Genomic DNA, 25766 nt, shown 5'->3' with positions numbered 1-25766 from the left:
TACATTTCATATTTAATGATAGCATATTTCTTTATTTAATACTATAAAATAATTCTATTATTTTATACTATAAAATAATGCAATTTACGGATATGTCATAGAAATTTTCTTTATCTTTTCCGGATTATTCTCTTCTTTTAAAAAAATAAATGTTATACGTTATTTATTATCATGGTATTAGAAATACTAGTTATTACATTGTTTTTATTAGTGATACCAATGAAATTACATGTTTATAGATTTATTTAAAATATTTGAAATTAAAGTAATGATTGCAATTTGTAGAACAAAAAATTGAAAAGTAAAATTAGACAAAATAAGCTTATTCTCAATTATGTTTTTAAAAGTTTATCAACGAATAAAGAATTGAATTTGTTTTCTATTAAATACGAATTCATTCATCTATCGTGCAATGCATGTGCTACAAAGTAAAATCTGTAGGATAGAAAAAAAAATAAAATGCAAACCAGTAAATCACAGGATCGAAAGATGAAAGAGAGAGAGAGAGAGAGAGAGAGAGAGAGAGAGAGAGAGAGAGAGAGAGAGAGAGAGAGAGAGAGAGAGAGAGAGAACACATCAGCTGCAAAGGCTCAAAAAAATTCCAAAAACTCGCAGAGCACACCTTAGGAAGAGTATCCTCTTCTGTCCGATCGCGCGCGCACGTGCTGCACGCGAGGAAAAAGGAAGAAGAAGAAAAAAAGAAAGGGAAGGCTTCCTTAATACGGCTAAATATCCTCGGGACGCGCCTCTCATCTGACATCTGCCCATTGACAATGGTAATGGGCGTGAAATTTCGGGAGTCGAAGGCAACGCTGACAAATTCCGCTTTATAGCCAGAGCCCAGGTGTGCGGTTTTTCCGAAAGATCGATGCGCTCTACGCGTGAATGCGGGGAGATATAGTTGCACAATGGGTTTGCGAGCACCGCAAACACGATCCTCGTTAGATCGTTATGTGTAAGTATACGCGCGCGGCGAGGGGCAGATTTTTCACGCCGATTTAACGACAAACCTTTCAGGCACGAGTGATCTTGACGCTATGGATACGCTTTCATTGGCTTCTGGAAAATTTGTGTAGATTTGCGCCTGCGCTTGCGCTTCCCTTCGCTATGCAGCTATTAGGCATGGCTGAATTACAATGATTTTTAACAAAAGAGAGATCAATTTCATTTAGTTGAAATGATTTGCGTATCTGGATTTTGACGTACATCTCTCGCGAATGAATCTCATTAAATGAACATTTAACGCATGTATTCAGCCAAGCAGTTTTTATTTATAGGAGTAATTATTTACTCTTTGTAATCGTTTATAGAATGTTATTGTTTTTCTAATTGAAATTAAAAAGATCTACTGATATTTTCAAAAAACATTTAAAACTAATATTAAAAAGAATCAAACACTTCTTTGCTTAAAAACAAATTCACACATCTATCGCATCTGTGTTCAAATATATTAAGCGACTAGTTTTTTCCTTAAGCACATTCAAAGAAGTTTGCTTTTTAAATTTTATTTTTAGATTTCTCGGCCTACTTTCTGATGATAATTGGGCTATCATAAAAAGAAACTACGAAATAATTTCTTAAGAATGGTATTTTTCGAATGCTATTCCTAACCAATGCCATAATATAGTATATTTACCCTTCCTCACCCGTCTGAACGAACGATTAAAAAAAATATAACTCAAATTATAAACGACCATGCATTTCTTCCGAGAATCTCTGTTGTAGCAATAAAAGTTTACAGCGCATCCCCTGGAGAAAGATCAACAAAGCCACATATATCGATTTCTCGTGGGCGGCACGCGCGTGGCTCAGCTGAGATACAAAAGTTTAGCGCACTATTCATCCGTCGTTCGCCACACGGCTAATTTTGTCAGCTGCGCGCGTCGCGCGAGGATCAATTCTGGTGAGATTCTACTTTGTCTACTCTGGCAGCTTCCCTGGGCCGTGTCTTGGTCTCAAAAACTCAATAGGAAGATTGCTTTAGGGCTAAATAACGTTGACTTATTGCCTTTTGCTACTGGTGGCTCAGAGTACTATGTTATATGGGTGCGAGCTACTACAATGAAGTTGAATGGATTACGAATACGATTCTCGAACTTTCGATAGTTTTGGTATAACAAATCAATTATAATGAGAAATCGGATATCATTACAAATAAATCCAAAGCATTTTTATATACACGACATAGGTACAAAAAGCGATTGAAAGATTAATTTGTACTTGCGCTGTTTTGCCTCAACGCCAGAGGCATAAATATTAACTTTGCAGCGTGCAGAACAGCTCGACATGTGTATAACGTCTGTCGGTTAATTGCAAACTTTTAATGTGTTTCATGTATGCGCTGTTGTCTTGACTTTGAATTGAGTGCACGAAACCGAATAAACAGACACACGTGTATCGAACCACAAGTCGATGGATATCACGCAACGAAATGAATATCACGCGCACTTGTTTTTTTTTCTTTTGTCGGCTTTTGACATTGTTCATAAAAGATAGGGATTAGATAATATACAGTAAACATTATTTTGTGTATAAGTTACTGTATCGAAGATTGATTTCACAATTACGAAGAGAATTGAAATCAACATTTTAGCGGTATCGAATGAAAATTAAATTTTATATTCGATTACAAAATTTCTTTATTATTAGCATCTTATCTTACATTATTTCAAATAGCTCATCGAGATATTCTATTTTGAATTCTTTTTATTTATATACATCTGCATAGATTTCCTGTAAACATATAAATATCAATTGATGATTCATAAATATTATAAAAATAATCAGCGGATGTATACCAGTCGCTCCTATGCATGATAGAATACACTCTTGGAGGTTTAAAGCCATTGAATTTACTCGAGAAACAAGCTGTATAGGCACCGAGATCATACCAAATCAACCACTCTCCAATGTAATATTCCGGTAAAAGTTCTTCTTTCAAAATACAATCGCGGGAGTCACACGTAGGCCCCCAAATTGTAGAAATATACTTTTTGTTTGTGTTGCAAATCTAGATCAATTCGATGTAAATACAAAGAAAATAAGAAATTGTAATACGTGTATTTATTCTAATCCTTACAGGATTTAAGACTCTTGGGCGTCTTGAACGAGTGTTTATCGAGCTACAGGCAAATGATCCATAGATACCGTCAGTCACGTAGTACATGAACTTTTTCTTTCCGTTCTCTATTGCAATTTTTTTGCTGATGATCTGGGCGGCTATTGTAACAGCTGAGGTAACGAAATATCTTCCAGGTTCAGCAATGATTTTAATTGATAAGTCTACTTTCTCTAGAGCATCATTAATTGGACCTGTCAACTTTTTAATCCGATACATAATCGCATTGCGTGTATGCATCATTTGCATCAAACGTATAATTTGCATATTGATTACAACATTAAAATGTTTACCTCGTCAAGATCAAAATTACGATCGCCAGGAAAGCCTCCGCCAATATCGATGATATTTGCAGTCTTGCAACCCAAAAATCTTGCAGTCTGTATTAGATTATTGCACGTACGTATTTCTCGGCAAAATGCATCAACATCGTCGCATAGGGTGCCTACGTGAAAGGCAAAACCACTCAGTTCCAGATTCAGTTTCATTGCTACTTTTATCAAATTAATAGCTTCTTTTTCAGGATCGCATCCAAATTTTTCACCCAAACTTATCATAGCCGTTTTAGAATCGCACCGGATGCGTATCACAACTCTAAAACCATTCAAAATGAAATTACTCAGAGTTCTTAATGCGCACTATGCATTTTTTTAATTCCCAAACTTACTTCGCTTCCGGATAAATTTCTTTTATTTTTTTTAATTCGATTTCATGGTCAGCTGTCATAAGTGCCACGCCAACTTTTCTTGCATATTTTAAGTGAGTTGGAAACTTCACAGGATTAGCGAATATTATTCTATCACTCGGCACTCCAAGTCCCATTAATTGAACGATTTCTTCCTAGAATATTTATGCATTTTTGTACTTAAAAAGGCAATTTTTTTTCCCAAATGCCGTGCAAATCTAATTTTTTCAACTATTCGTAATGGTTTCTAGAGATTACCTTTGATGCACAGTCAAAGCTTACACCCAGCGAACTTAATAGTTTTAAGATGGTTGGTTCAGGATTAGATTTCATTGCTGAAGAAATTAAAGGAAATAATAGTTTGTAATATTTAAAATTTTACTTACAAAATATTTGGGTATATATACCGAAGTAAGGTAGGACTCGAGGCATTTTTTGTGACCAATCTTGATACTTTTTCAATACATTTCCTAAATCTAATAAATGTAGGGAATCATCTGCTTCTGTTTTATTAATAACATTTTTTAATGTTTCTAGTTTCGAAATATTATCATCGACGATTTCAACTTCATTTAGATTAACGTTCAACATTTTAAATATATATTTTATTTATGAAACAGTCAATTATAAAGCTCAGATGCAACACTGCAACACTGGATTCAATAATGTCATTATGCAATATATAATACCTGCTTATCTTATTTATTGCTAATTACCTGATTATAAAACACATTATCTGAGTGACTCCCTCGGATATATGAAGATAATTAGATTTACATACGCATCATTAATCTGTGCATTACACGCATCATTAATTTTTGCATCGAGCAAGTCATATGACCAGAAACCTTGAAAATGACTGAAATAATACGAATACACCAGAATAAAGGTAAATACAGCACAGCAAATTATAGATTGATTTCATTCACATCAAATTTAACCAAAATAGTTGAAAAAATGATATATTCTAAATTGATAAGTGAGATGTATCAGTGTAGAACAAATACGGATACGGGAAAAATAAGTGTACTAAGGATGCACTCTTACATAATGAACATTATATATAGCAAACTACATAGGAGTACTCCAATAACAATTACTTTCTCACAACTAGCTAAAACTTTTGATACTGTTAATCATACAATTTTTATATTAAACCAGCTATACAACTATGGAATTGTGGATACTGTACACAAATTGATAAAAAGTTGTCTTCTTACACGTAGTAAACATAGAGTAAACGTAAATGGAGCCTTCACTAATGATGAAGTGATATCAATTGGAATTCTACGGGGCACGATTTTAGGACTACTTTGTTTCATCTTAAATGTTCATGATCTACTTGTAATAATGTCAGAATATGCAATAAAATCTCATGTTGATAATACAGTGGTTATTTCATCAAGTGATATGTGACATGAGGTTGAAGAAAAAATGAATCTATACTTAGACAAAATGATTAGCTTTTAATTAGCTACAATTGAACGTTGATAAACGTTGATAAACATCTAATTATTATTTCAATGATAACTTCCCGACTTGCTCGAATAGTTTTTTCCGGACATTTCTTATATTTATTATTATAACCTTGCATTTGACATAAATAATGGGTCTCAGAATTACTTATCTGAGTAATATTTCTGGAAAAATTGTTGGAAAATATGAAAAACCCGTAGCTGTATAAGTGGTTCGTCGTTCTAGTTTATAATTTTTATAATATGCCCGTATTCTCCAGAATGTATTTGTACGATGAATTATTGGTTTCTTTCGTTTATTTATATAATCTTGACTATGGTAAACAGTACTTTTGTATATATACTTTTTATATATGATAGAATTTTCAACACCAGGTATAGTTTTCATTTCGCTTTAACGTCGATACGCAATATCTTGCCCATGATGAAAAGACTTACTAAATCTAATCAGACTAAATAAAGCGGAACAATAATTTATCATTTCTTCTGATTTTGTTAATCGTTTTGTATTTCCTGTTTTGAAAATGAAAGAGTGTAAATATTTTCTGGCTAAATTACCAAATGACTAAAAAAACAAAATGCCAATGCTAAAAACCAGAGTCAAGAAAAACGTATAACACTAAATAGATATCAATATGAATACTGTTCAAAAAAACAGATTGTGCTTTGATAAAACCTGCGTTTTTTACAACAGGATACAATGTTTTATAATATTAATTAATTTCTATCGTTCAAGTATTTTTTGTCGCTTAAAAAAAGTGAGTTATCAATTAAAACTTATTTTGTTTTGAGCAATGCATTTTTACAGTTTACTTTCAGGCTGCATGCAGAACTGATGTCTTTGAATTTCACAGAAAAATGCTGGCTTCGTTATCTATTCACACTATATGCATTCGCAGTCAACGCAGACGGGAAACATACTTCTTCGTCAATTTCCGAAATATGCAGCAAGATAAATGTCATTTATTATTATTATCTTAACAAACACAATAACATCCGCTAAAGAAAATCCTTAGTGTGTCATCGAGCCACACCCTAAATAAAAACCATCTCTTCTGCCGATCCTTCTCGCCGTCAAAAATATCATAAACAATTATGTCCAATTGACGTGGCAGAAGTCAAGCGAGAAAAATCGCGGTCCATCATAACAATACGAAAAGCCCATTAGAAAATATTTGTCCTGCAGTGTGCGGCAGCGGCACTGCGGTCTAATGTTAAAATGCACCGCAGGAGCGAGGCGTCGGCGTGCAGACATTGTTGCAGCGGCAGCCGTGGTGACCACCCGAGACGCGCGCACACGCCAAAAAGCGCACAATGCCTGTCAATATTTCCGGGGCTATCGGTGTTTTCATTTCGATCAGCGTGCGTTGGCTTTTTTACATTTGAGAAGAGCAAGCCGGGTGTTCGACTGCACAAGTATCTTTTTGAGTGTGAATACGAAATGAAATTTTATCTTAAAGCATACGATTTTCAAGAATACCGATGAGTCAGTAGTTGAAAGGTCGTGCAAAGTAGTTTTAGAATGTAATTGATCAGGCATTATGCTATTTTTATCGTATGTATAATTTAGTCGGAAGGATTGTACAGATGACCAATTAGTCGCTTGATGCAACGTCTAAATTTGATGCGAGTCGAGATGGATGTGGTATATTGATACTGAATTCCTGATAGTGTATATATTGATACAATTTGAGCGATCTTATGACTCAGAGAGCTATCGAAATTTTTTCTTTCTTCAACTTACACACATTAACAATAAAAATAGGTTGATGGCGAATAATAGAAGTTTATAAGCTGCAATTTGAAACTGCCGGAACCAATTTGTTGCGGAAACCAATAGAATAAGCAAAATAATAACAAGCGAACTTTCTTCTAACAATTAATTACAAAATGGAATAAACAAGCTTGAAAGAATTGAAAATTGCAGGAAGAATAAGACGAACAAAAAATCCAAGCGAGACAGTAGAGTGAAGTAGACTGCTAAAACGGCACAAGATCGCGCCCCGAGCGAGCGAAACCTGCCTAGGGAGGAAAGTAGCGGAAGAAAAAAACTCATAAGTTTCAATTTAGTGAGGATCAGCGTGGCTCTCGGGACTTGGGTATATACGGAGTGATCCTTTTAGAATGGCGCGCCTTATTGATTTTGTTGTTGGCTCCCGAGGGCTACTTTGCCGTGTCAATTTCTTCACTACGCTCGTCGCGTCCCGATAACAACGAGTTCGCTCTTTAATTAACGCGAAAAGGATGATGGTTGTTAGCTCTGATCTACTTTCAAGTTATTGGATTTTCTTCTTTGTAGAATGAGATTCTCTACGGAACAGAGAACATTTTCAAGATGGGTTAAGTATAGTGATTTTTTCGAGACAATTTCTTGTATCGATTATGAAAAATTAGATTCTCGCATGAGATCTTACATTACTCCACTTGCCATTGGACGGATGAAATTTCTTTTTTTTTCAAATTATTACAAATTAGTACATACTAATATCGGTATCAAATTTATATTATCACAGTTAAATCTACAGGCTCTTTAAAACTTGATATTTTCGAATCTTTAGCTTACCGAAAAAACAATTTAACACATAAATATCCATTTTCTTCAACGTTTCGTTGGTTGATTTCTATTACCTCATCAGCAGTCACTTTTTTTCTTCGAACAAATGTGTTTCTCAATGTACTAATAATAATTCTACATTCAGATGAAATTAATTATTACGCGAGAATACATACGGACGCGGTCTAATATACAATTCTTTAAGACTACGTCCATTTCTAAGCATATTCTAATGGCTACCAGCTCATTGTATTTGTTATGTACTTGTTTAGTAAAAATGAAAAAGCTGTCAAGCAAAGTACAAAAATAGCTATAAAGAAACAATGCAATCCACATTCTTCGTCGCTCAATCTATCATCAATTTGTCACCATAACGTCCCTGCGCGCTTTGATCGACACGCCGTCGCATTGCCGAATATTATGTCGCCTTCTTTGCAAAGCATAACAAAGCCAAATGCATCCGGGATAACAACGATTAATGCCGGAAGAAACGAGCCAAGTTGCGAAAGTATAGCCTCGCACATACAGGTGAAAATACGTGTTAATCTGTCGGTGCGCTCAGAGATATTTTTGGAATAGAAGAGTATGATTTTAGGATAGCGTTGTGAGGTGTAATAAGCTAATAGTTATTTTGTCGTTGAGAATTACTTTTCGCAACTTGTTTTCTTGGAAAGCTTGCGATGTTGTGAAATTATTCGAATATAAAATGTTGACTATTTTGAGCAAGTGAAAAAAATAGGATCGACGGTCGATTTACGGCAAGCTTCATTTTTATTTTGTTGTTGTTTATTGTATAAATTTTATTTACATATTATTGGAAAATAGTTTTTCGTGTGGAATATATTTTTTTCTAGTTCCTAATGAATTTCCTTCGTCGAGCGCCAACCCAGAATTTCTTATTTTGAGCTATTTTTGGTTCGAGCTTACTGAGCGTAGTACAAAAATATACCACGGCTAATCATCATATTTAACAATTAGTTATGTATAGCACATTCGACATTACTGAAATATAATAAACTTCGTAAACACGAAGCTAAAATTCAGAATACATTTTTAAAAAGCTATAATGTTTCAAAAAACTTTACAATACATTCATACCATACCTCGACTATCAAACGAAAAAGGACATGGCGTTCTCCAGTCACTAGTGTGTCTCGTCGTTGGCAAGGGCACTCACATGAGCGTGGGTGGCATGTTGCTAATTTTAAAATTCTCTCGCGGAAATTGGGTCGGATACCAAGAGTTCCAACATTTTGAAAGTAGGCTATTGCGAACGCGAAATAAGTTCAAGCGCGAATTCTCGAAAGCGAGACAGCTGCCGTGGCGACGTTCTCATGAAAAATTGTCCTCCTGTAGAAAAATGTTGAGGAGAAAATCGCCATTTTTCTTTTTTTTTAATTTGAATTCGTTCGCTATTTAATTAGAGATGGAGATTTTTTTCTCAAGTAAATTTTATAGAAAATGTCACATGAAAAATTAAAATTAACAAATCCTATCACGATAATAAGGATGAATACGAATCCATTAGTATTGTTTTCTCTCCGCGGCGCTGGTCGGATGAAAAAAAATGGAAGCTCGCCTAATGCCCGTTTGGCCGTGGCCGCGTTGAAAAATATAAATTCGCGCACAGTAGCGGATTTCTGTGTATATAGATGCATAGCCGCATACGTTCTCTCTTACTCACTTTTGCTCGAGGAGGGCATAAAAATAGCTTGTGCATTTAGAGCGAACGGCGGGCAAACCACTGAGGACGAATGACCGAACGTTGCCAAATCCAAGAGATCACCTTTCCGACACACAGTCTCGAGACCATTTCACCTTTATATGCAAGCACATGCAGTGATAACTATGGGTTATTCTTTGAGATATTGGCTGAAAGAGCTGCGAGATACTTGATAACGTCATCAAGTTAATTGGCGACAATGTATTTAATATGAAATCATTGGGTTTCAGTAAACAAGGAAACTAAAATATTTTGGATACGATATATTACCTCTATAGTCTTACCCTTACATCGGTTCGCTGCAAATCGTAAATACACGATAATTTAGTCTTTCACGTTCATTACAGAAGCTTTTGCAAATGTACGGTAACTAAATGCAATTGTATCAGAATATCAAATTAGTGTGGAAAAAATTCACTGGAAAATTACATAGTCACCAATGAATTTCAGTAAATATATAATTGTGATGAAAAGATAGAACAAAACGATATAAAATTAATTCACATTTTAAAGCTACGATCATACTTATCTATACTAATAAAATATTATCATACATGAAATAGAAACGAAATTTATTTCCAAAAAAAATATGATTCATGTAACTAATTTAAGTAGATATTTCAACGTTACGCCACTTAGAAACTAAATCTTCAAGAAAAAAACCTATTTTATTTCTGTTCGCCGAATACTGTATCTTCTAAATTGGAGAAAAACGAGAGAAATGCGAAATTCCCATTGCAAAATACAAAAATATTTGCAATAGATATTTATTTCGTCGCCGGCGCACAAGCAAACTGAATCGAATGACGGGACTTTATTAGTCTCATCCCCGCGTGCGTCAGCTCGAGTATTATTTTTTTTGCGGTTCCTTAGCGCACCTATCCCAGCCACATCATCGTAAAATAGGAAAACTTTCCTCTCGAACCACGAGGCAGATTTGTTTTTTGGCCCCCTGACTGTTGTGCTGGTGACGCGCGTGAACAGCAGAGTTGTGACGTAGATTTTATCTTGAGAAAGAGAGTAAGCTGCGCTTGTAAACAAAACGTGGCCAATTCTAGCTCTTCGTTTGACTTTCGCTAAATTTAATTTACGCGCCCAAGCACATAAGCGAGCTTGCGCGATTACGCTACGGACAAAATTGGCCAAGTGGTGTTCATCCCGCCAAAAATGGACATTCGAGTGGAGTAGAAAATATTTTTGTGAATAATCGGGTGCTTCATGAGTGTAACATTAAATCGAGCTTTGTTTTTTTAGATAGAACTTTTCCGCTTATCACCAAAATATGGATGAACTCAAAAGCATGGCGATGCTTTTATTTTTTGAACAAACTTGTTTATTATCTATTTATGTTATCTCATTACACTGCCATTACTCATTTTACCTGCATAAATATCCAAAAATATTGAGAACATTCTCGTGCAGTCATAAATCACTTTTTTAACCATTATTTATAGATATTAATAATTGTTTACCACTTGCCATCGAGTTGCGAGGCCGGAACGAGTCGCGATGGATTTCGTAAAAGCGACCAAGTCGTCGAGCTCTGTACCGACCTTCGCCGTGGAGAATACATGTCCAAGAGCTTGTTAATAAGCCATTTCTCTACAAGCTAATTACTTGCCTTTTTTTCTAGATATGAAAGTAATTTTATATCTTTGTCAAATATTGTTTTGTTAATTTGTTTAACATTTAACAATGCTATTGTTATGAAAACAAATAGCTTAAAAATTTGCAAAAAACGTTTTGTTAAAATTACGTGAATCAGTAAAGAGAAAAAAAATCAGGAACATTTCTAAATTATAAATTTTATAAATTATATTATACATTACTACTGTAAAATATCATATTGGTTATTTTCATCGATTATGAATTTAAAAGCTTGCATTTATGTTTAGAATCTGATAGTCGAGTGAGGAAGAATTTTTTATTTGAAATAAAAAAAAATGTAATTATATTATTTTTCATGTATTTATGACATTTTGTTCTTTATTTAAATCGAAAATTCGTTATCCACGTCGTTTAACATACATCGGATGTACGCAAGCTCTTTCCCATCTAAAAAAGAAGCCAAAGGAAAAAACAAATCATAAACCGTCCATCCGTAAAAGAGTTGTAGAGGCTCGTCGACCTTCGCCTTTCCTCGGCGCTTTTTCTTCTTTTTCTTGTTCTTCTCTCTCTCCCAAGACGACGCATGACCTTCCGGTGTGGGCTGCCATAAATGTCGCGAAGATACAAACTCACCACCAGGTGGCGTTCAAGTAGTGAAAAAAGCTCCTCCTCCCCCTTGTCGCAAGTCTATACTAACTAAGAGTGTGGCCGGTGTCCGCTCAGTCTTGGCTCACATCATCGAACCGAACGGTCAACCGATAAACTTAGGTAATTGTCATCTTCTCCTTCTGCGGAAATGCGCCTGCCTACAGGAGAGGATCTTGCGATACACAAGTGGCTTGTTTTTCGAGATTATTACTTTTCTTCACACATCTTCTTTAATTTATTTCAAAAAAAATTTTTTCTTTCATAATTTGTGCACGCATACAAGTGTACGAGAGTGTTAAGGATCAGTGGTGTGACCAGCAAGTAAATAAAAAGCGGACCAAGTGAACCAAATTTCATATCGCAGAGTGCGTTAGAGAGTTGACTTTGCAAGCTCTGTCTATCTCGCACTCGTACTCTCTCTTTTTTCTTTACTCTCTCTCTCTCTCTCTCTCTCTCTCTCTCTCTCTCTCTCTCTCTTTTTCATTCTCTTCGTCGCTGCCAGACGAGACGCTGTAACCTGGCTCTACTACTATTACTTGTGACAAGTCTTATAAAGACTGTATTATGTTGTACTAACCTAACACCATGAATGAAATAATGACAGCTGTCATTGATTGACAGTTTGTGTATTTCAGTTTGCTGTAAATAAATGATTAACCTCTCAATAACCCTACATACCGTTCATTTTGCATTACTTACATAATATTTTTTTACTGGCAAGCAATATTTGATCGTAATTTAAACCAATGCTGAATCCTTCCAATATTATACTTCCTGCTTGGAATGTCGCAATAACGATGTCTTGCGTTATTTTCTGCATAATTATAAAATTATTTTAAGGAATTTTTAAAAGTATTTGGATTTCAATTATTAGTTTTTATTATGAAATTCATGTTATTTGTGAATTATTGTCGCTTTTAGAAAATTTCAAGAAAAGAGGGAACGTCCGAAATACTCAGACTCGGCGGCCTATAATCTTATTTTGCACGCGCTCGCGGTGAGCAATTAAAACGTCAATCAACCATAGCAAGCAGAACAGACAACCGACCGACTTTTGCCCTATCCAGACGTTCAACTCGAACGATGAAATTTCTTCAATTTTGCGCTTAAGAAAATAAATGATCGAATAACATAACACACATTTCGAGAGGAAAGAAACCGATCGGGATGGGATATTTTGTTTATAATAATTGGCTCGTGGCGTGAATGGTAGGAAGGTAGGTGGGGATGATTATGCAACGATGCGCGTCCGACTCAAAAATAGACAGGCTGAAGAAGCTTACAGTCGACGCTACTCGCGCGCGGACCTTTTGTTCTCCGCGTATCTTTCGCGCGTGCGGCCCGCATTGTTTTGTTCTTCAGTTCTGACGGAGGTAGTTTGTTGAGTCTTGATCTACAACTTTTTGGTGAGCTTCACATTCGCTTTACCTGTTATTAATTTTTTTTTACAATTTTCATTAAATTCTTTGATGAAATAGAATTATTTTAGAATTTTCCATCTTAGTTTTGAAGTTGTGTAGTTATGAACCAAACCTTTCGTCATTTTCCGATCGTTATTCGAATATTCAACAGTCAGATAATTAACTGAATTTATAATAAATTTAAATTATTTACACTTTCATTTTATTGAAAGTACACAATGGCAAACCAGTATCAATAGTTTAAATGAGCTATGCAAATAAAAACTTAATCAATTGCACTCAATAATAATGGGACCATAAAGTAACGTTTTCACAAACCAATCTCATTGTCTTTCTTTAATGTTTTGAGAGCATCTAAATACATCCGAAGTTATAGTGCTCTTGGCGTTCAAACATTTAGAACAGACTTGTGACTTGTGTGCGCGCGCGTGTGTGTGTGTCAATAACTCAGTGAAAACGGGAACGATCATCCGCCAGAAAGTAATCTGAAATAGAGTCAAAGCTTTCTTGTTTGCTTGTCTAAAAATCTAGCAATTTCTCAGCGAAATTGGAATAACAAGCTCCATCGGAAGTGAATTATGCCGAGAGTACCTTCCTAACAATTTATTCGAGCTTTTCGCGTCGCCGAAGAAATTTCACGTTTAAATATCGCTCGTCGATAAATTCCGCTCTTTGAAGTTACTGGTTCGTTCAATTAACGAAAGGCTATTTCAAAGCATATACGCGCATTTGCGATTCTGTTTTCTCTCGCCGCTGCAAATTATGAGGCTGTTCGACCGCATTGTTGAACTGATTAATGGATATACCGATAGACGAACTTGACGTCCAAATATAAATTTAACATAAATAAAGTTAGATGTTGCTGAACGGATTAAAAATTCGAAATCGATTGTTCTTTTTTCAAAGAATGCGACAATGTGAAAATTTTCATTTTTTGAAAATGCCGACAATATGTTATTTTAAAAAGAGAGAAAGTAGTCTGTCTCGATAAATCGATAAACGAAACCACCTACGAACGAGTTCTTCATTTCTTTTGGATTGTTGCCCTGGACGATTCGGTCTGTTACGAAGCGTGCGTGCATCTATTTTTAGGAATTATCTAGATTACAAGCGACCGATGAAAAAGCATATCTTCGAGCGCGCACTTTTGCTTTTTGCGCCCACTGTGATTTCACTTTGACGTGCCTTTCTGGTTGTCTGCATCTAATTCATATGTATTTTTGAGCTTTATAGTTAACATCAGATCGCATTTATCGTAACTCGAGTTTTCAATATTTTATTGTACTGACGAATAGTTTTTTATACTGCTTGGTGCGAAATGCGGAAAAAAATACTATTTCGACACTCCGTGTGCAAAATGTGATTTTCCCGCACGATCGACCTTTCGGTGGGTGCTCAAAATCGAACTTTGCTTACGTTGTATCAAAAAATAGCCTACGATACATGCTCGAGAAAGAGATTCTTGCTTCGCGTGACTTTCCGTAAACGCCACACGACACAAGCATCTACTTCGCCGCACTTGCATTGCAATTTACTATATTGACTTAAATAAAAATTGTACATTCTAATATTACGATATGAGAAAATAACGACTCTTAAAAACATCAACTTGACATTCGTGAGCGACGAGAATAAATAAGGTACAACATCACCTGGAGCAATGTGCCCCATCGGCGAAGTGACGACAGTGACCCGATTAAAAAGGAGGCCATAGCGCGCTTAATACGGTGTGCACGCGCAAGCTCTTGGCACGCGAAACCGGTGAACAGGCAACAGAATTCGCGTGCGTCGATTTTCACGACCATTCAACTTAGTCTGGCTAACACACTGCACGCGTAGCAAAAATCTTTTAAAAATAGGTGCCTTCAACAAACACTCGAGGCTGAACTTCGACTCGTGGGAGATTTTCATGTTTTTTTTCAACGTTATTGCCAAATTATTACAATGGATTCATATTTATTTATACTTGATATAAACAAACCGTCGGTTCGAACCGACTAAACAGTTAGTAAATTTGTTCCAGTTTAGTAGTTGAGATTAAGTAAGCTTAAAAATAATAAAATATCAAAACACCTGTATGCTATATGAAAGTTACGTAATTTATGATTTTTATTTATTTTAAAATATATTTTCATAAAATATTAAATTTAATAAGTGACCAAAATGGAAATGCCAAGTAAAAATTGATGATATTGTACACAATAATAATCTTATTACACGATTAATAAATCAAACCATGAACAGATCTAAACCAACTGGCAGTCGACAAAATCGGTCAAAGTCATGCGCACCTGTTTTTCCCACTTAAAAGCGTTGTGCACCCGGGCAACTTCTAAATATAGTTCGTTGGTCCAGTCCATCTTTCTATATCTCTCTTTTCCGTTTCTCGCGTCACGCGATATTCCGCCATGCGATATCGATTGCTCACCGCTGCTTTTAAGGAAGCGCCAGCTTCTTTTTTTTGTTTTGTCCCTAGTATTTTCGTACGGGATTCCCTACATTTCTAGAAACTTATAAATAAGCTGACTAGTAAGATATATGATTCTAAGTTTGATTCCTATTTTATTTGTACCAAATCCTGGAAAATTATGTTTTGATAATTCCTTTGATCCAACGTAATCTTAAATTATATAAATAATAAATAGTTGATAGCATAAATTGTAATACACAATTTGATGCAGATTATAAATGTAAATTTCGCAGCTTAAAAAAATATAGCTATTATCATTATAAGAAATTGGAGGCCATCCAAATCTGTAAAATTGTTGAATTTTATGAAGCTTTTCGACCAAATATTTTGTCACAGATACAAATTACTGCTTACACTAAATTCTATCTATATCCTTTCTCAACATTTCTACAATTTCCGGCATACAGAGTATTACAGATAAATGACATTTTTCAGTAGCTTTTTTTCCAATACCTATTATTTCGTAATTCTTCAAATTCTTCGAAATCTAATTAATTGCGGCAAGTGTATTCGATGATATTAGCATCGATCATCTTGATTCTCACAATTACGAATAGTATGCGTGACATTTTCGGTACCACGTACACTATTCGTAATTGTGGGCTTGCAAGCCGCGTCCAAAAATTATGCAAGCACAAGTAAGACATAAAATCCTATCGCGGTCCATTTCACAAAATCTGCACATCCTATAACCAATCTGGCTTCGTTCCAATTTTTCGCCTAATAAACACGAGTTTAACCCTCGTCGAATTTCAATGGGTTCGAAAAGCTTCGCAGTTTGAACTTCCGCCGTTGACTTGTATTTTTGGCCGCGAAACAATTGATCGGGCGCCTGCGATTGAGAAATAAACCGATTATGAATTTGTTATTTCTTTGAACGTAATTTTGAAATAAAAGAAATAACAGAATGAGAAAGCCCAAAATAGAATTTGCAAACTAAAGAAGAGATTTCAGTAGTGTAGCCAAAATGTAATCGGACAAGCCACAAAATACTTACTGTGTAATTTCTAAACTGTCACGAATCATTCTGAATATTTCATTTGCAGCGAACGAACGTAGTTGCAATTGAGTAGAGCGGTAAGATGGACGCACGATTCAGAAGCAATCTCGAAATGATTGGGCGTAACGAGCCCATCACGAAGAAGGCAAAGTTCTGGCAGAGCTACGTGCGTGCTTTGAAAGGTATGAGATCTCACGACTGGATTTTTTTTATTTTTGCAATTCAAGAGCGAAAATGACGAAGATGTAAACGATCCTTGACGGTTTAGGCACTGACGATATGAGGGCACCCGAGCACACTCACAGACCTCGCGGCATTTTCCGCTCCGAGTTCCCAGAGCTACATTCCTCGTGGAATCCATTTGGAAAGTCCATCTACGATGACCCGGTCCATGCTGCTGATCGCATCCACACACCGGGATACAGGTAATATATTTGTTGCAAAATCTAGTTTACCTCTCAATGTATTTTTAACAATCGCTAAACACGCGTTTTATCATGATATCCGTACTAATAGTTCAAGGCATTGAAAAATCTTATAACTCTCGTTTGTAATTGTCTCAACATCATCTGTTGTTACAGGTACTTGCCAGTTCATCGTGAAATCTACGGATATTCGCCAAGGCAACTGTACCCCCACCAATACAAACCCGTCGACCGCTTCGTCTCCGGTATGTACTAAAGCACCCCCTTCGGCAAGCACAATAACAACGTTAAATAATCATAAAAAAAACAGCAAACCAAATCATTTTAAATCGATCGAATCTTTTTCTTCTTTTTTAATGCGAACCGAATTAAGAAGTATGGATATCGCAATATATATGATTATGTATATGTTTCGATGATCCTGTAAGGACAAAAAAACGGCGAATATAGAACAACTATTTATTATTTTCTAATATTATTTATCATTATTATTGTTAGACGTACAGAGTATTTATTATTTATTATAAATAAGATTCGATCATTACATATTAGATATTACAATTAGAAAATTTATAGGTGCAAAGTATGTACGAAATAATCAAATAGGAGTATAAACGAATGCCAAAGGAAGCAATTGCATACACTTATACGTATATAATATCATCGCGTCGTCAATATGTGTGTAATTTTTTTCTCTTCGTAATTTTCGTATTGAAAAGGTTTGTAACATCCCGCATGAGTGATTTTTAACAAGTCCATGAAAAAATTATCAAAGATAAACATGATCGCTCATCTATAAATAATTTACGAAGTCTATATATTTAATATCTTGTATAATAAATATATACTAGCTATTAAGATATCACTTATGTAACTTTTTATTTATTTATTTGACTTCTAATTGCCTATTCGGTAAAAATCTAAAAAAATATTTATGGTATAAATGCGTTAAAATGTTAATTAATACACACACATACATACGTACACACATTAGTGCGTGTGTGTGTGCATATATATACACATACTAAGCACACAGATGTATTTTTATTTTTTATAAGTACACAAAAATAAATAAAATAAGAATTCGCAGTTAGAAGTTGAAAACATGAAATTAAATATTTTTTCTGAAAATATAAAATACACATCCGAAATGGTTTATTCAAATTAATGACTTCGCGTGATTAGTGATCATGATCTCCTTATAAATATTACCGTAAGTAAAAATTTATGATTAAACAAAATAAATGATATTTTGTTTAGTCCTACCTTTTTTACTTTTGTTACATACGAAAGTACAAATTTTTAATAGTAATTACAATTCAGTAAATAAAACCGAAAATAAAACTTAAATTGAAAATTCGTACTTTTTGTGTCTAATGAGATGTGAGCACCATCATGTGAAAACAATATATGTAAAAGCGTCACTAATTACAATACTTGTAACGTGTTTCCTCGTAAATCATATGTATAAGTTGCCCTTGTCTTAATTTTGAATCGACTGCACGTTATTATACCTATATATCGAATTTAAGCACGAAAAAGTTACACATGCATATACCTATTACACATGTGTTACTGACATAAGGTTTAACTAATGTATATCTTATACCTGATCATATTTACATATTTAAAGAACAAAATAAACTGTGCAATTTCGAATTACAACAAGATTAGTTCGATGAAATAATAAAAAGAAATATTCTTAAATGAAAAATAAAGTGAGCTATAAAAGTTCGAATAAACATTTTTTCATTTATTTTTTGTTATTCATTCTCACATGCGTTGTACTTACATACATCTGCTAAACAAAAAGGACTGAGCACCTTTGTCGTTCCATTAAAAAGCAAAAGAAAGTTTTCTTTTATTTTCAAATTTATGAAGTCTGAAAACAAACACTGAGGAAACCAGGGAAGACTCACATATGGATCATTGCCATGAACATAAGTCGTCACTGTTCTCGCAATTATTGTGGCTCTCTTTGATCATTCAGATAGTCTGGGCTCCACCAGCTGTCATCTTTTTCTTCCATCACCAAAAGGAATTTGTTTATTGTCAAGCTTTTTGACGTAACGTACAATTTTTCTGTTCTATTACTTTGACAAAAAAGTTAGAAAATCGCTTAAAACTCAAAGTCTCGCCTATGGAGAAGAAGCATGCGCCCATTGTGGTTTTTGTCTTTCCAGGCTTACCGTCCGAGTGGACGCTAATCCATCGCCTTGCTAACCTGAGCGACGTGAGAAGGCAACAAATTGCGCGCAAATGGGTCCACAGAGAAAGACTTATCGTCGGGCCGATGATCTTGCGTTGTCGCATTGTTCACAATCGAGCTGTTTACTAGTTCTCGATGTTTTTCCTTGTTTTTTGTTTCATCTCTCTTGTATCTTTTTTTTCGATTTCATCACCAGTGGTTATTCCTGTGATTACGTAGCTTTTGTTTGTGGGAATATTTGTCATAGTCTTTATAATCATTTAGTTTTGCAAGCTTTTGCAAGACCACAGACTGATTATTTATATGAAAAGTATTCACATATGTGTACGCTACTGAGACACTGACTTAGCCACTGGTGGATGAAGCATTCGCGCTGTTATCTCGAACTGTTGACGAATATTATACAGCGACTGTATAAAACAAAAATAATCGAAGACTTTATTGCACACATTCTTACATCCACGCTAGGCGATAAAAATAAATGATTTTTTTGTGAAACTGCAAAAATTTTTCCGGCAGTAGTATGAACTTTCATCATCTTGATAGAAATTTTGTCGTTATCTTGTTATTTGTCGGAGCATCCCATGAGACTTTCTGAATGTCATTGAATTTTGCAGACTTTGTGGAATTCGTTGCAGCCGTGGCTTGAACAAAAAAATAAAAAAAGCAACTTATTCGCACCTACGTAGCTTTTGTCGCCGTATTATCGTTAAAATGTAACTATTAATTCTGAAGAATGAAGATGTTGCCGATGAAGAATACGATAAGAGCAAAAATATATTTGAAATATTTAAGCTTTAAATTTTATAATTACACACACTCCATAACAATTAATATAGATTTTACAGACAAAGACAACTAAATAAAACGTCTATTTTGTTACAGTTAATAATATATATACACATATATATATATATATATAAGTACTATTTAGAAATATAAATGTATGAAATGTACAGAGGAAACATGTCCACCATACTTGAAAAAGCTAGAAATCAGTTAAGTGTTTGAAAAAAGTCACTTGTGCTTTCGGTTTTTCAATATAAACAAAAAGCAAGGATTTGTTGAATTCTTGAATCTTCATGTGAGAATAATTGCGAAACGTGGTGAAAAAGGAAAATGGATAAATCTGTGAAAACAGTAAAAATTATGACATTACTTTCAAATTCTTTGTGGAACAATCATTTTACTCTCTCTACAATTATTTCGCAATTGGACAAAATTAGTCAGTAGTAGCTTTAAATGATCATTTACTAACTTCGTTGATGCAGAAAAATCGAAAGCTACCAATTTCTGTTTTTTTCTTTTTCACATCTCTCATTATGCTTCGAAGTTTTCATCAGCTTGATAAATTTGATTAGTTTTTATTTCAGCGCTAGAGTAAAAGAGGCATTTCTTACTAACATCAGTAAAAAGCAATTCTTTTTTCACAGTTTTTTTTCAAAGTACAATAAGCAGCTAAATTCTGTTGGCTTGATTTTATTTATTTTTTTGATCAAGCTGGTTTTCTATAAAATTTCTGTCTTTTTCAGGAGATGGCATGTTTGTTTTTTTCATTAATCCTATGTTCCTTATCTAAACACCTACTGCAACAATCAAAATTGACCAAATATAAGATCTATCCAACACTACAAGTTGTGAACATGTTATGTCTTTTCCAAAAATTTCATGTCAAACCAATTAATTTTTCAGTTTTGTTAAGTTGTAAACTAAATGTACTTATGAAAACAATGTACGCAGTTTGTTCACCTTAAAAAAAGCATTCAATCGGATTTGTAACGATGAATCTGTGAAAAAAGTTATGTTTGATCCTGTATTGTTCATCCTCTTACATCGCCCTGGAATTCAAGCCTTCAAAGGCAGTTTAACAAAATTTGAAATTATATTTTATGGGAGACGAAGATACTTAAAAAAATAATTTAATTTTGAGTTGATGCGCATAAAGCTACTTTTTTCACGCTGGAAGTTTTTTGATAAAAAAAGGTCAGTATATGCTTGATGTTTTCAAAAACTGAGTGCTTTTTACTATTTTTCTTCTTTTTTCTGTTAGAGTAACTATATTTTTTTTGAACAGCTTTTTTACACTTTTCACAAGCAAACTTTTGGAGTCAAAGCTATTATATTTGGCTTGCATATCTATTTTTATTTATTTTGCTAATTAGCAAATCGAAAGGAATTGGGCTTAACATCAATCACGCCAATTACATAATATTATCTTGATTATAACAACCATCAATACTTTCACTATCTCATTAGAATCTCATACATCACGTTAAATTGGAAATTGTTTATAAAAAAATTAACATTGTTTTTGCTTCACCGATAACGAATCGATTAATTTGTCCGTTGATGTTGAATAAAATAATTCGTAAGCATGATAAATGTTTAGAACAACTTTTTTGTCAATAACATACAAATATCAAAATGTTTTATAGAAAAAATTAAGGGTATGAAATATTTTTTATTCTAGACTTGAATATGACGTTGAAATAAGTTTGACATAATGTATATTTACGTAGCTTTTTTTTTATTTTATTATAAAAACAAAATAAAAATTGTCTACAAAAAGACAAAAATTTTTCGATGTATATATAATACCTTATCACCACTTTCGTGTTACGCTCACTAATAGAACGATCTATGTTTTTTTCAAAGCGATTACAAATAAGTAATTTGCAACTAGTACATCGTCTATCAACAAAGCACACATGTCAATTATAAAACTGTATTTCTGCAACCGGAAGAGTAAATCATAATAATTTACTTTTGTGGCTTACGTAAAGTAGATATAGTTTAAAACTTGGAAAAAGCATATTTTCAAATGTATTTTTTTCTATCACAGCAAAGCCTTTCGACGCAGACAAAGCATGGAACGATCATTTGAACCGTTTGGCTGACATCGACAAATTGTATCCGAGCAAGTCTCCTCTTCTATCTCGTCACACGTCGCCTGCAGCTGGACTGTCAACGAAACCACTGTTTGACATTCACGGTCGGTTTATTTTTTAACAAATACAAAAGAAAAGAGATGTAAGCTTCATTAAAAGTTTATACCTTGTAGGTAACATTTTGGACGACATCTTGCCGCGATTCCCGACGTCGTTGTTGAAAGACCGAGCGAGGCCATTCTTCGACATGCTCGAGCCATCGCCGAGTGCGCCAGTAAGCGCTTTCTCAAGGGATCCATGGTGGTACCCAAGCTTCGCGCCGTACATCCCAAGCTATGCTCAGTATGGTACTCCATTTTACCTAAGGGACAGTTACCTCAGCCCGATCAAGCGCAATTACCTTTGGAGTAGGCACCCACTCAGGCCTTTCGGTAAGTTGCTCGTTAGTGTAGCTGTAGTCGAAAAAAAAATTAATTATTTTCCTTTATTTTCAATTTTATTATCTTAGGAAATTATATATATGAAATAATACTGCTCATTTCAAATAATTTCGTGTCAGTCGGTAAAAGAAATTTTTTTTCCAAAAATTTCTGAAAAACTGAGATTTGCAAAGTTTGGCATATTAGCGCAAAGTATAAGCTCGTGCGGTTATCGGTTTATCAAAATACCAGTAGTAAGCTTAAATGAGTTTGTAAGCTTCTCGTATATATGGTCGAACATCGATCAACCTTCACTTTATGTATACGCATTTAGAACGACCGTCGGTATAAATCGATCGATTCCACTGACGTGACAGACGTTCACGGCTCGTCGCTCCTCATTACAGCTTTTACACGCGTTTATCACTTGCCTGCACGTTTACTCGTTTGGCCAACCGTAGACGTTACAAACTTTTTTCTCTCTTCGAGATGATCGAGTTTTCAATGAAAGTGTTATTTCAAGGGTAGTAATTAGTTTTATAATAATGTATGAACTAACAAAGTAATTTAATTAATTTTATGAACAAATCAATAATATTTCAATAAAATATTGTGACTAAGTAGATAATAGGCTGTAGATCATAGATAGATGTAGCTAAGAATTCTTCCATTGCACTACTTTCTAAATTTCCAGTACAGAGCATTTGTTTAGCATAATTTAAATTTTACGAAATTTAGAAAGTACAAAATTCAATACTCGATATCACGAATGAATCATCGATCGTACTTTTTTTCAGTCGACCGAGATCTGCAGCCATAAATCTCGGCCAGATGAATTTGTTTTTTGAAAAAAAAAATAAATAAAAGAAACGGAGATTTTTCAGTGAGCATTTTTGACGACACACTTCTAAGCGTAAAAAAGAGGCCTATTGTTGTCTATCGCTCGCTTATATAGGATAAAAAACCGATAAGCAATCAATGTTGCAGCATGATAATTTTTTTAATCAACAATTTTTTCTAATTTTTTGAGCTGTGATATTTTCGTATTTTTCATTTTTTTTTTAAAAGTAGAGGATTAGTAGATAGATATTAGTAGTTTAGTAATTTTGTAGTAGTCGTTGGTTTTGACTGGTTTTTTTGCCGATTTTTTCAAAGTTTTTTTGCCATTTGAGAACATGTCTTCTCTCATCGTCATAATGATGCCACAAAGTCATCAGTCGACAACAAATTTTTTTCTAAAGCATCGTCACAGAAATCAATAATTCCAAGCAGTGAGCATAATCCATTGTCTTCTATACATATACATAAACATGTGTAGTCGCAATCAATTACATTTATACGGAATATAGTCGAAGTGTAAATATACAAATGTGTTTATGCAAAATAAGATAAAATTGATATAACCAATCTCATGAATAAATAGAATGTATACTTCGACTATAAATCATGCACTCGTTGATAGTTCACATCATGCCAATCATATTTTCATCAGTTTTTACAGGACCTCGGGAATATTTCTATTATTCGCAACCCGTTCCAACCTTCCACTTTACGAGCCCATGGTACAATCGTCATTGAAAACTGAAGTGAGCGGAGATCCATCTTTAACATTGTTGTATTTTCTTTTTCTTTTTGTGCTCGAAAAGTTTTTTTCGCAGCCCACCCACCTACAAATACCTTGTCTCTATCTTTTTTATATTATCCTTTATGTGTACCTTTTAAATTATCCTACTACTATGTGTTTATCCACTTATTACACTCGAACGACATTTTTTGTTTCTCTGAAAATAATTACTTTTGGTTTTTTATAGTTCCCCACGATAAAACCATGTATGATATTATCAAAGAACAGGAGGAAAAGGAAGCCAGATTCTTTAGAGGTGGCAGTTTTGTTTTATGGAAATTAGAGTAGTTTTCGTTTATAACGTGGATAATATACTTTTTTATCATTTGTTTATAAACTTGAGTATATTTTTTATTTTGTAAATTAAAATATTTATTTGAAATTTTCAATCATAATTTAGATATTTAATAAATACTTGTTACATCTCTTTTCGTTCATAAATGTTTTCCATTAAACTACATATATGAATAATTTTTATCCGTCTACATCTTTAAAATAATTTTTCCTAAGCCAATGGGTGCTTAACAAATGATGTTTTTCAGAATCATGCATCTTATTTTTTCGACGCTCGATTTTTGCGGACCTATTTTTTTGGATGCAACCATGGATTTTTTTCACACAAAAATTATAACATTTTTTGCAGGTGTAAACCTCCCAAAATAAACCCTCCTGATTTCTCCATGTGAATAATTGATTAATCCTCTGGCACGTTCACAGAAGACGAAATCGCCAAAAACGATAGAGCAATCCACTTCGATTTTTTGTTCAATCGACGTTTTTTTGCAATTTTCACCCGTACATGTTAATTAGTTTAGATAACTTGAACTTTGGTTTGATTATTGTGTATGCTGGCGTTTAGGCAGTGTATTTGCCATTATTATTTTGACTAACAATAATACCTATTTATTCAATATTAAAAAAGTTTTTGGCACACTAATGTAATTGTTGGATTGGAGTAATATGCGTATATTGAAAAAATAAACAGACAAATAATCTTCGGATTTAATAAAAAGTGGCATATTTTGCCCATTACAGGCAAAAACTCCCAAACAGTTGCAATGAAAACGCCAGTTTTGTCCCTTAATTTTATTTTGTATCGACCAAATCTCTAATATAATAACCTTTTTACAGCTTCTGTCTACCGCGCCTAGGATTCTGCGTCAGTCCTGCATTGGAAACATACATCAGCGCAATCACGAAACAAAATTAAAAAGTCGATTGACAAGTATCACAAATTACCAATTTATTGGAAGCGAATATCATCATCTCAAACGGTAAACAAAAAATATAAGACAGCTCATACTTCTCTCTCCTCTCACAATACAGTTTCGCCAATGAAGTTTTATTTATTAACATTTATCGTCATGTAAATATTGAACGTACATCATTGCCACTTGAAAATAAAACCTACAACAAAAATGTTATTAGACAAGACATTCTTTTGAGTTTTGTACCTTTGTCCCTTTAAAAATCGAACAGGTAAGTTAATTCAAGGATAA

General features: G+C 34.1%; 2 protein-coding genes and 1 long non-coding RNA gene across 3 annotated transcripts; 1 reads left to right on the top strand and 2 right to left on the bottom strand.

Moving 5' to 3' along the window:
- Positions 1-2621: 2621 nt before the first annotated feature.
- LOC131669380 (ornithine decarboxylase-like) lies at positions 2622-4648 on the bottom strand. Its single transcript, XM_058944211.1, has 8 exons — positions 4520-4648; positions 4211-4456; positions 4062-4138; positions 3786-3958; positions 3412-3712; positions 3080-3319; positions 2799-3010; positions 2622-2733 (listed from the first exon to the last, which is right to left on the bottom strand). Exons 2-8 carry the CDS (start codon positions 4392-4394, stop codon positions 2691-2693), a joined length of 1230 nt encoding a protein of 409 aa, XP_058800194.1. The 5' UTR covers positions 4395-4456; positions 4520-4648; the 3' UTR covers positions 2622-2690.
- A 4052-nt stretch (positions 4649-8700) lies between these two features.
- On the bottom strand, positions 8701-10043 carry LOC131669381 (uncharacterized). Its single transcript, XR_009302366.1, has 3 exons — positions 9517-10043; positions 8936-9182; positions 8701-8834 (listed from the first exon to the last, which is right to left on the bottom strand). It is a non-coding gene; the product is annotated as an uncharacterized LOC131669381 (long non-coding RNA).
- Positions 10044-11772: 1729 nt separating this feature from the next.
- Positions 11773-25691, top strand: LOC131669406 (uncharacterized). The gene is made up of 8 exons (XM_058944248.1): positions 11773-11931; positions 16749-16926; positions 16962-17127; positions 17284-17372; positions 22179-22328; positions 22398-22655; positions 24136-24229; positions 25399-25691. The coding sequence occupies exons 2-7, from the start codon at positions 16785-16787 to the stop codon at positions 24219-24221; spliced, it is 891 nt and encodes a 296-aa protein (XP_058800231.1). The 5' UTR covers positions 11773-11931; positions 16749-16784; the 3' UTR covers positions 24222-24229; positions 25399-25691.
- The last annotated feature ends 75 nt before the right edge of the window (positions 25692-25766 follow it).

This window comes from Phymastichus coffea, unplaced genomic scaffold, assembly GCF_024137745.1.
Source record: "Phymastichus coffea isolate CEN01 unplaced genomic scaffold, Cenicafe_Pcof_1.1 PCOF00092, whole genome shotgun sequence".
NCBI classification, from domain to species: Eukaryota; Metazoa; Arthropoda; class Insecta; order Hymenoptera; family Eulophidae; genus Phymastichus; species Phymastichus coffea.
Note: the sequence above shows the minus strand (reverse complement) of the source record. Positions and strands in the feature narration are given on the sequence as shown.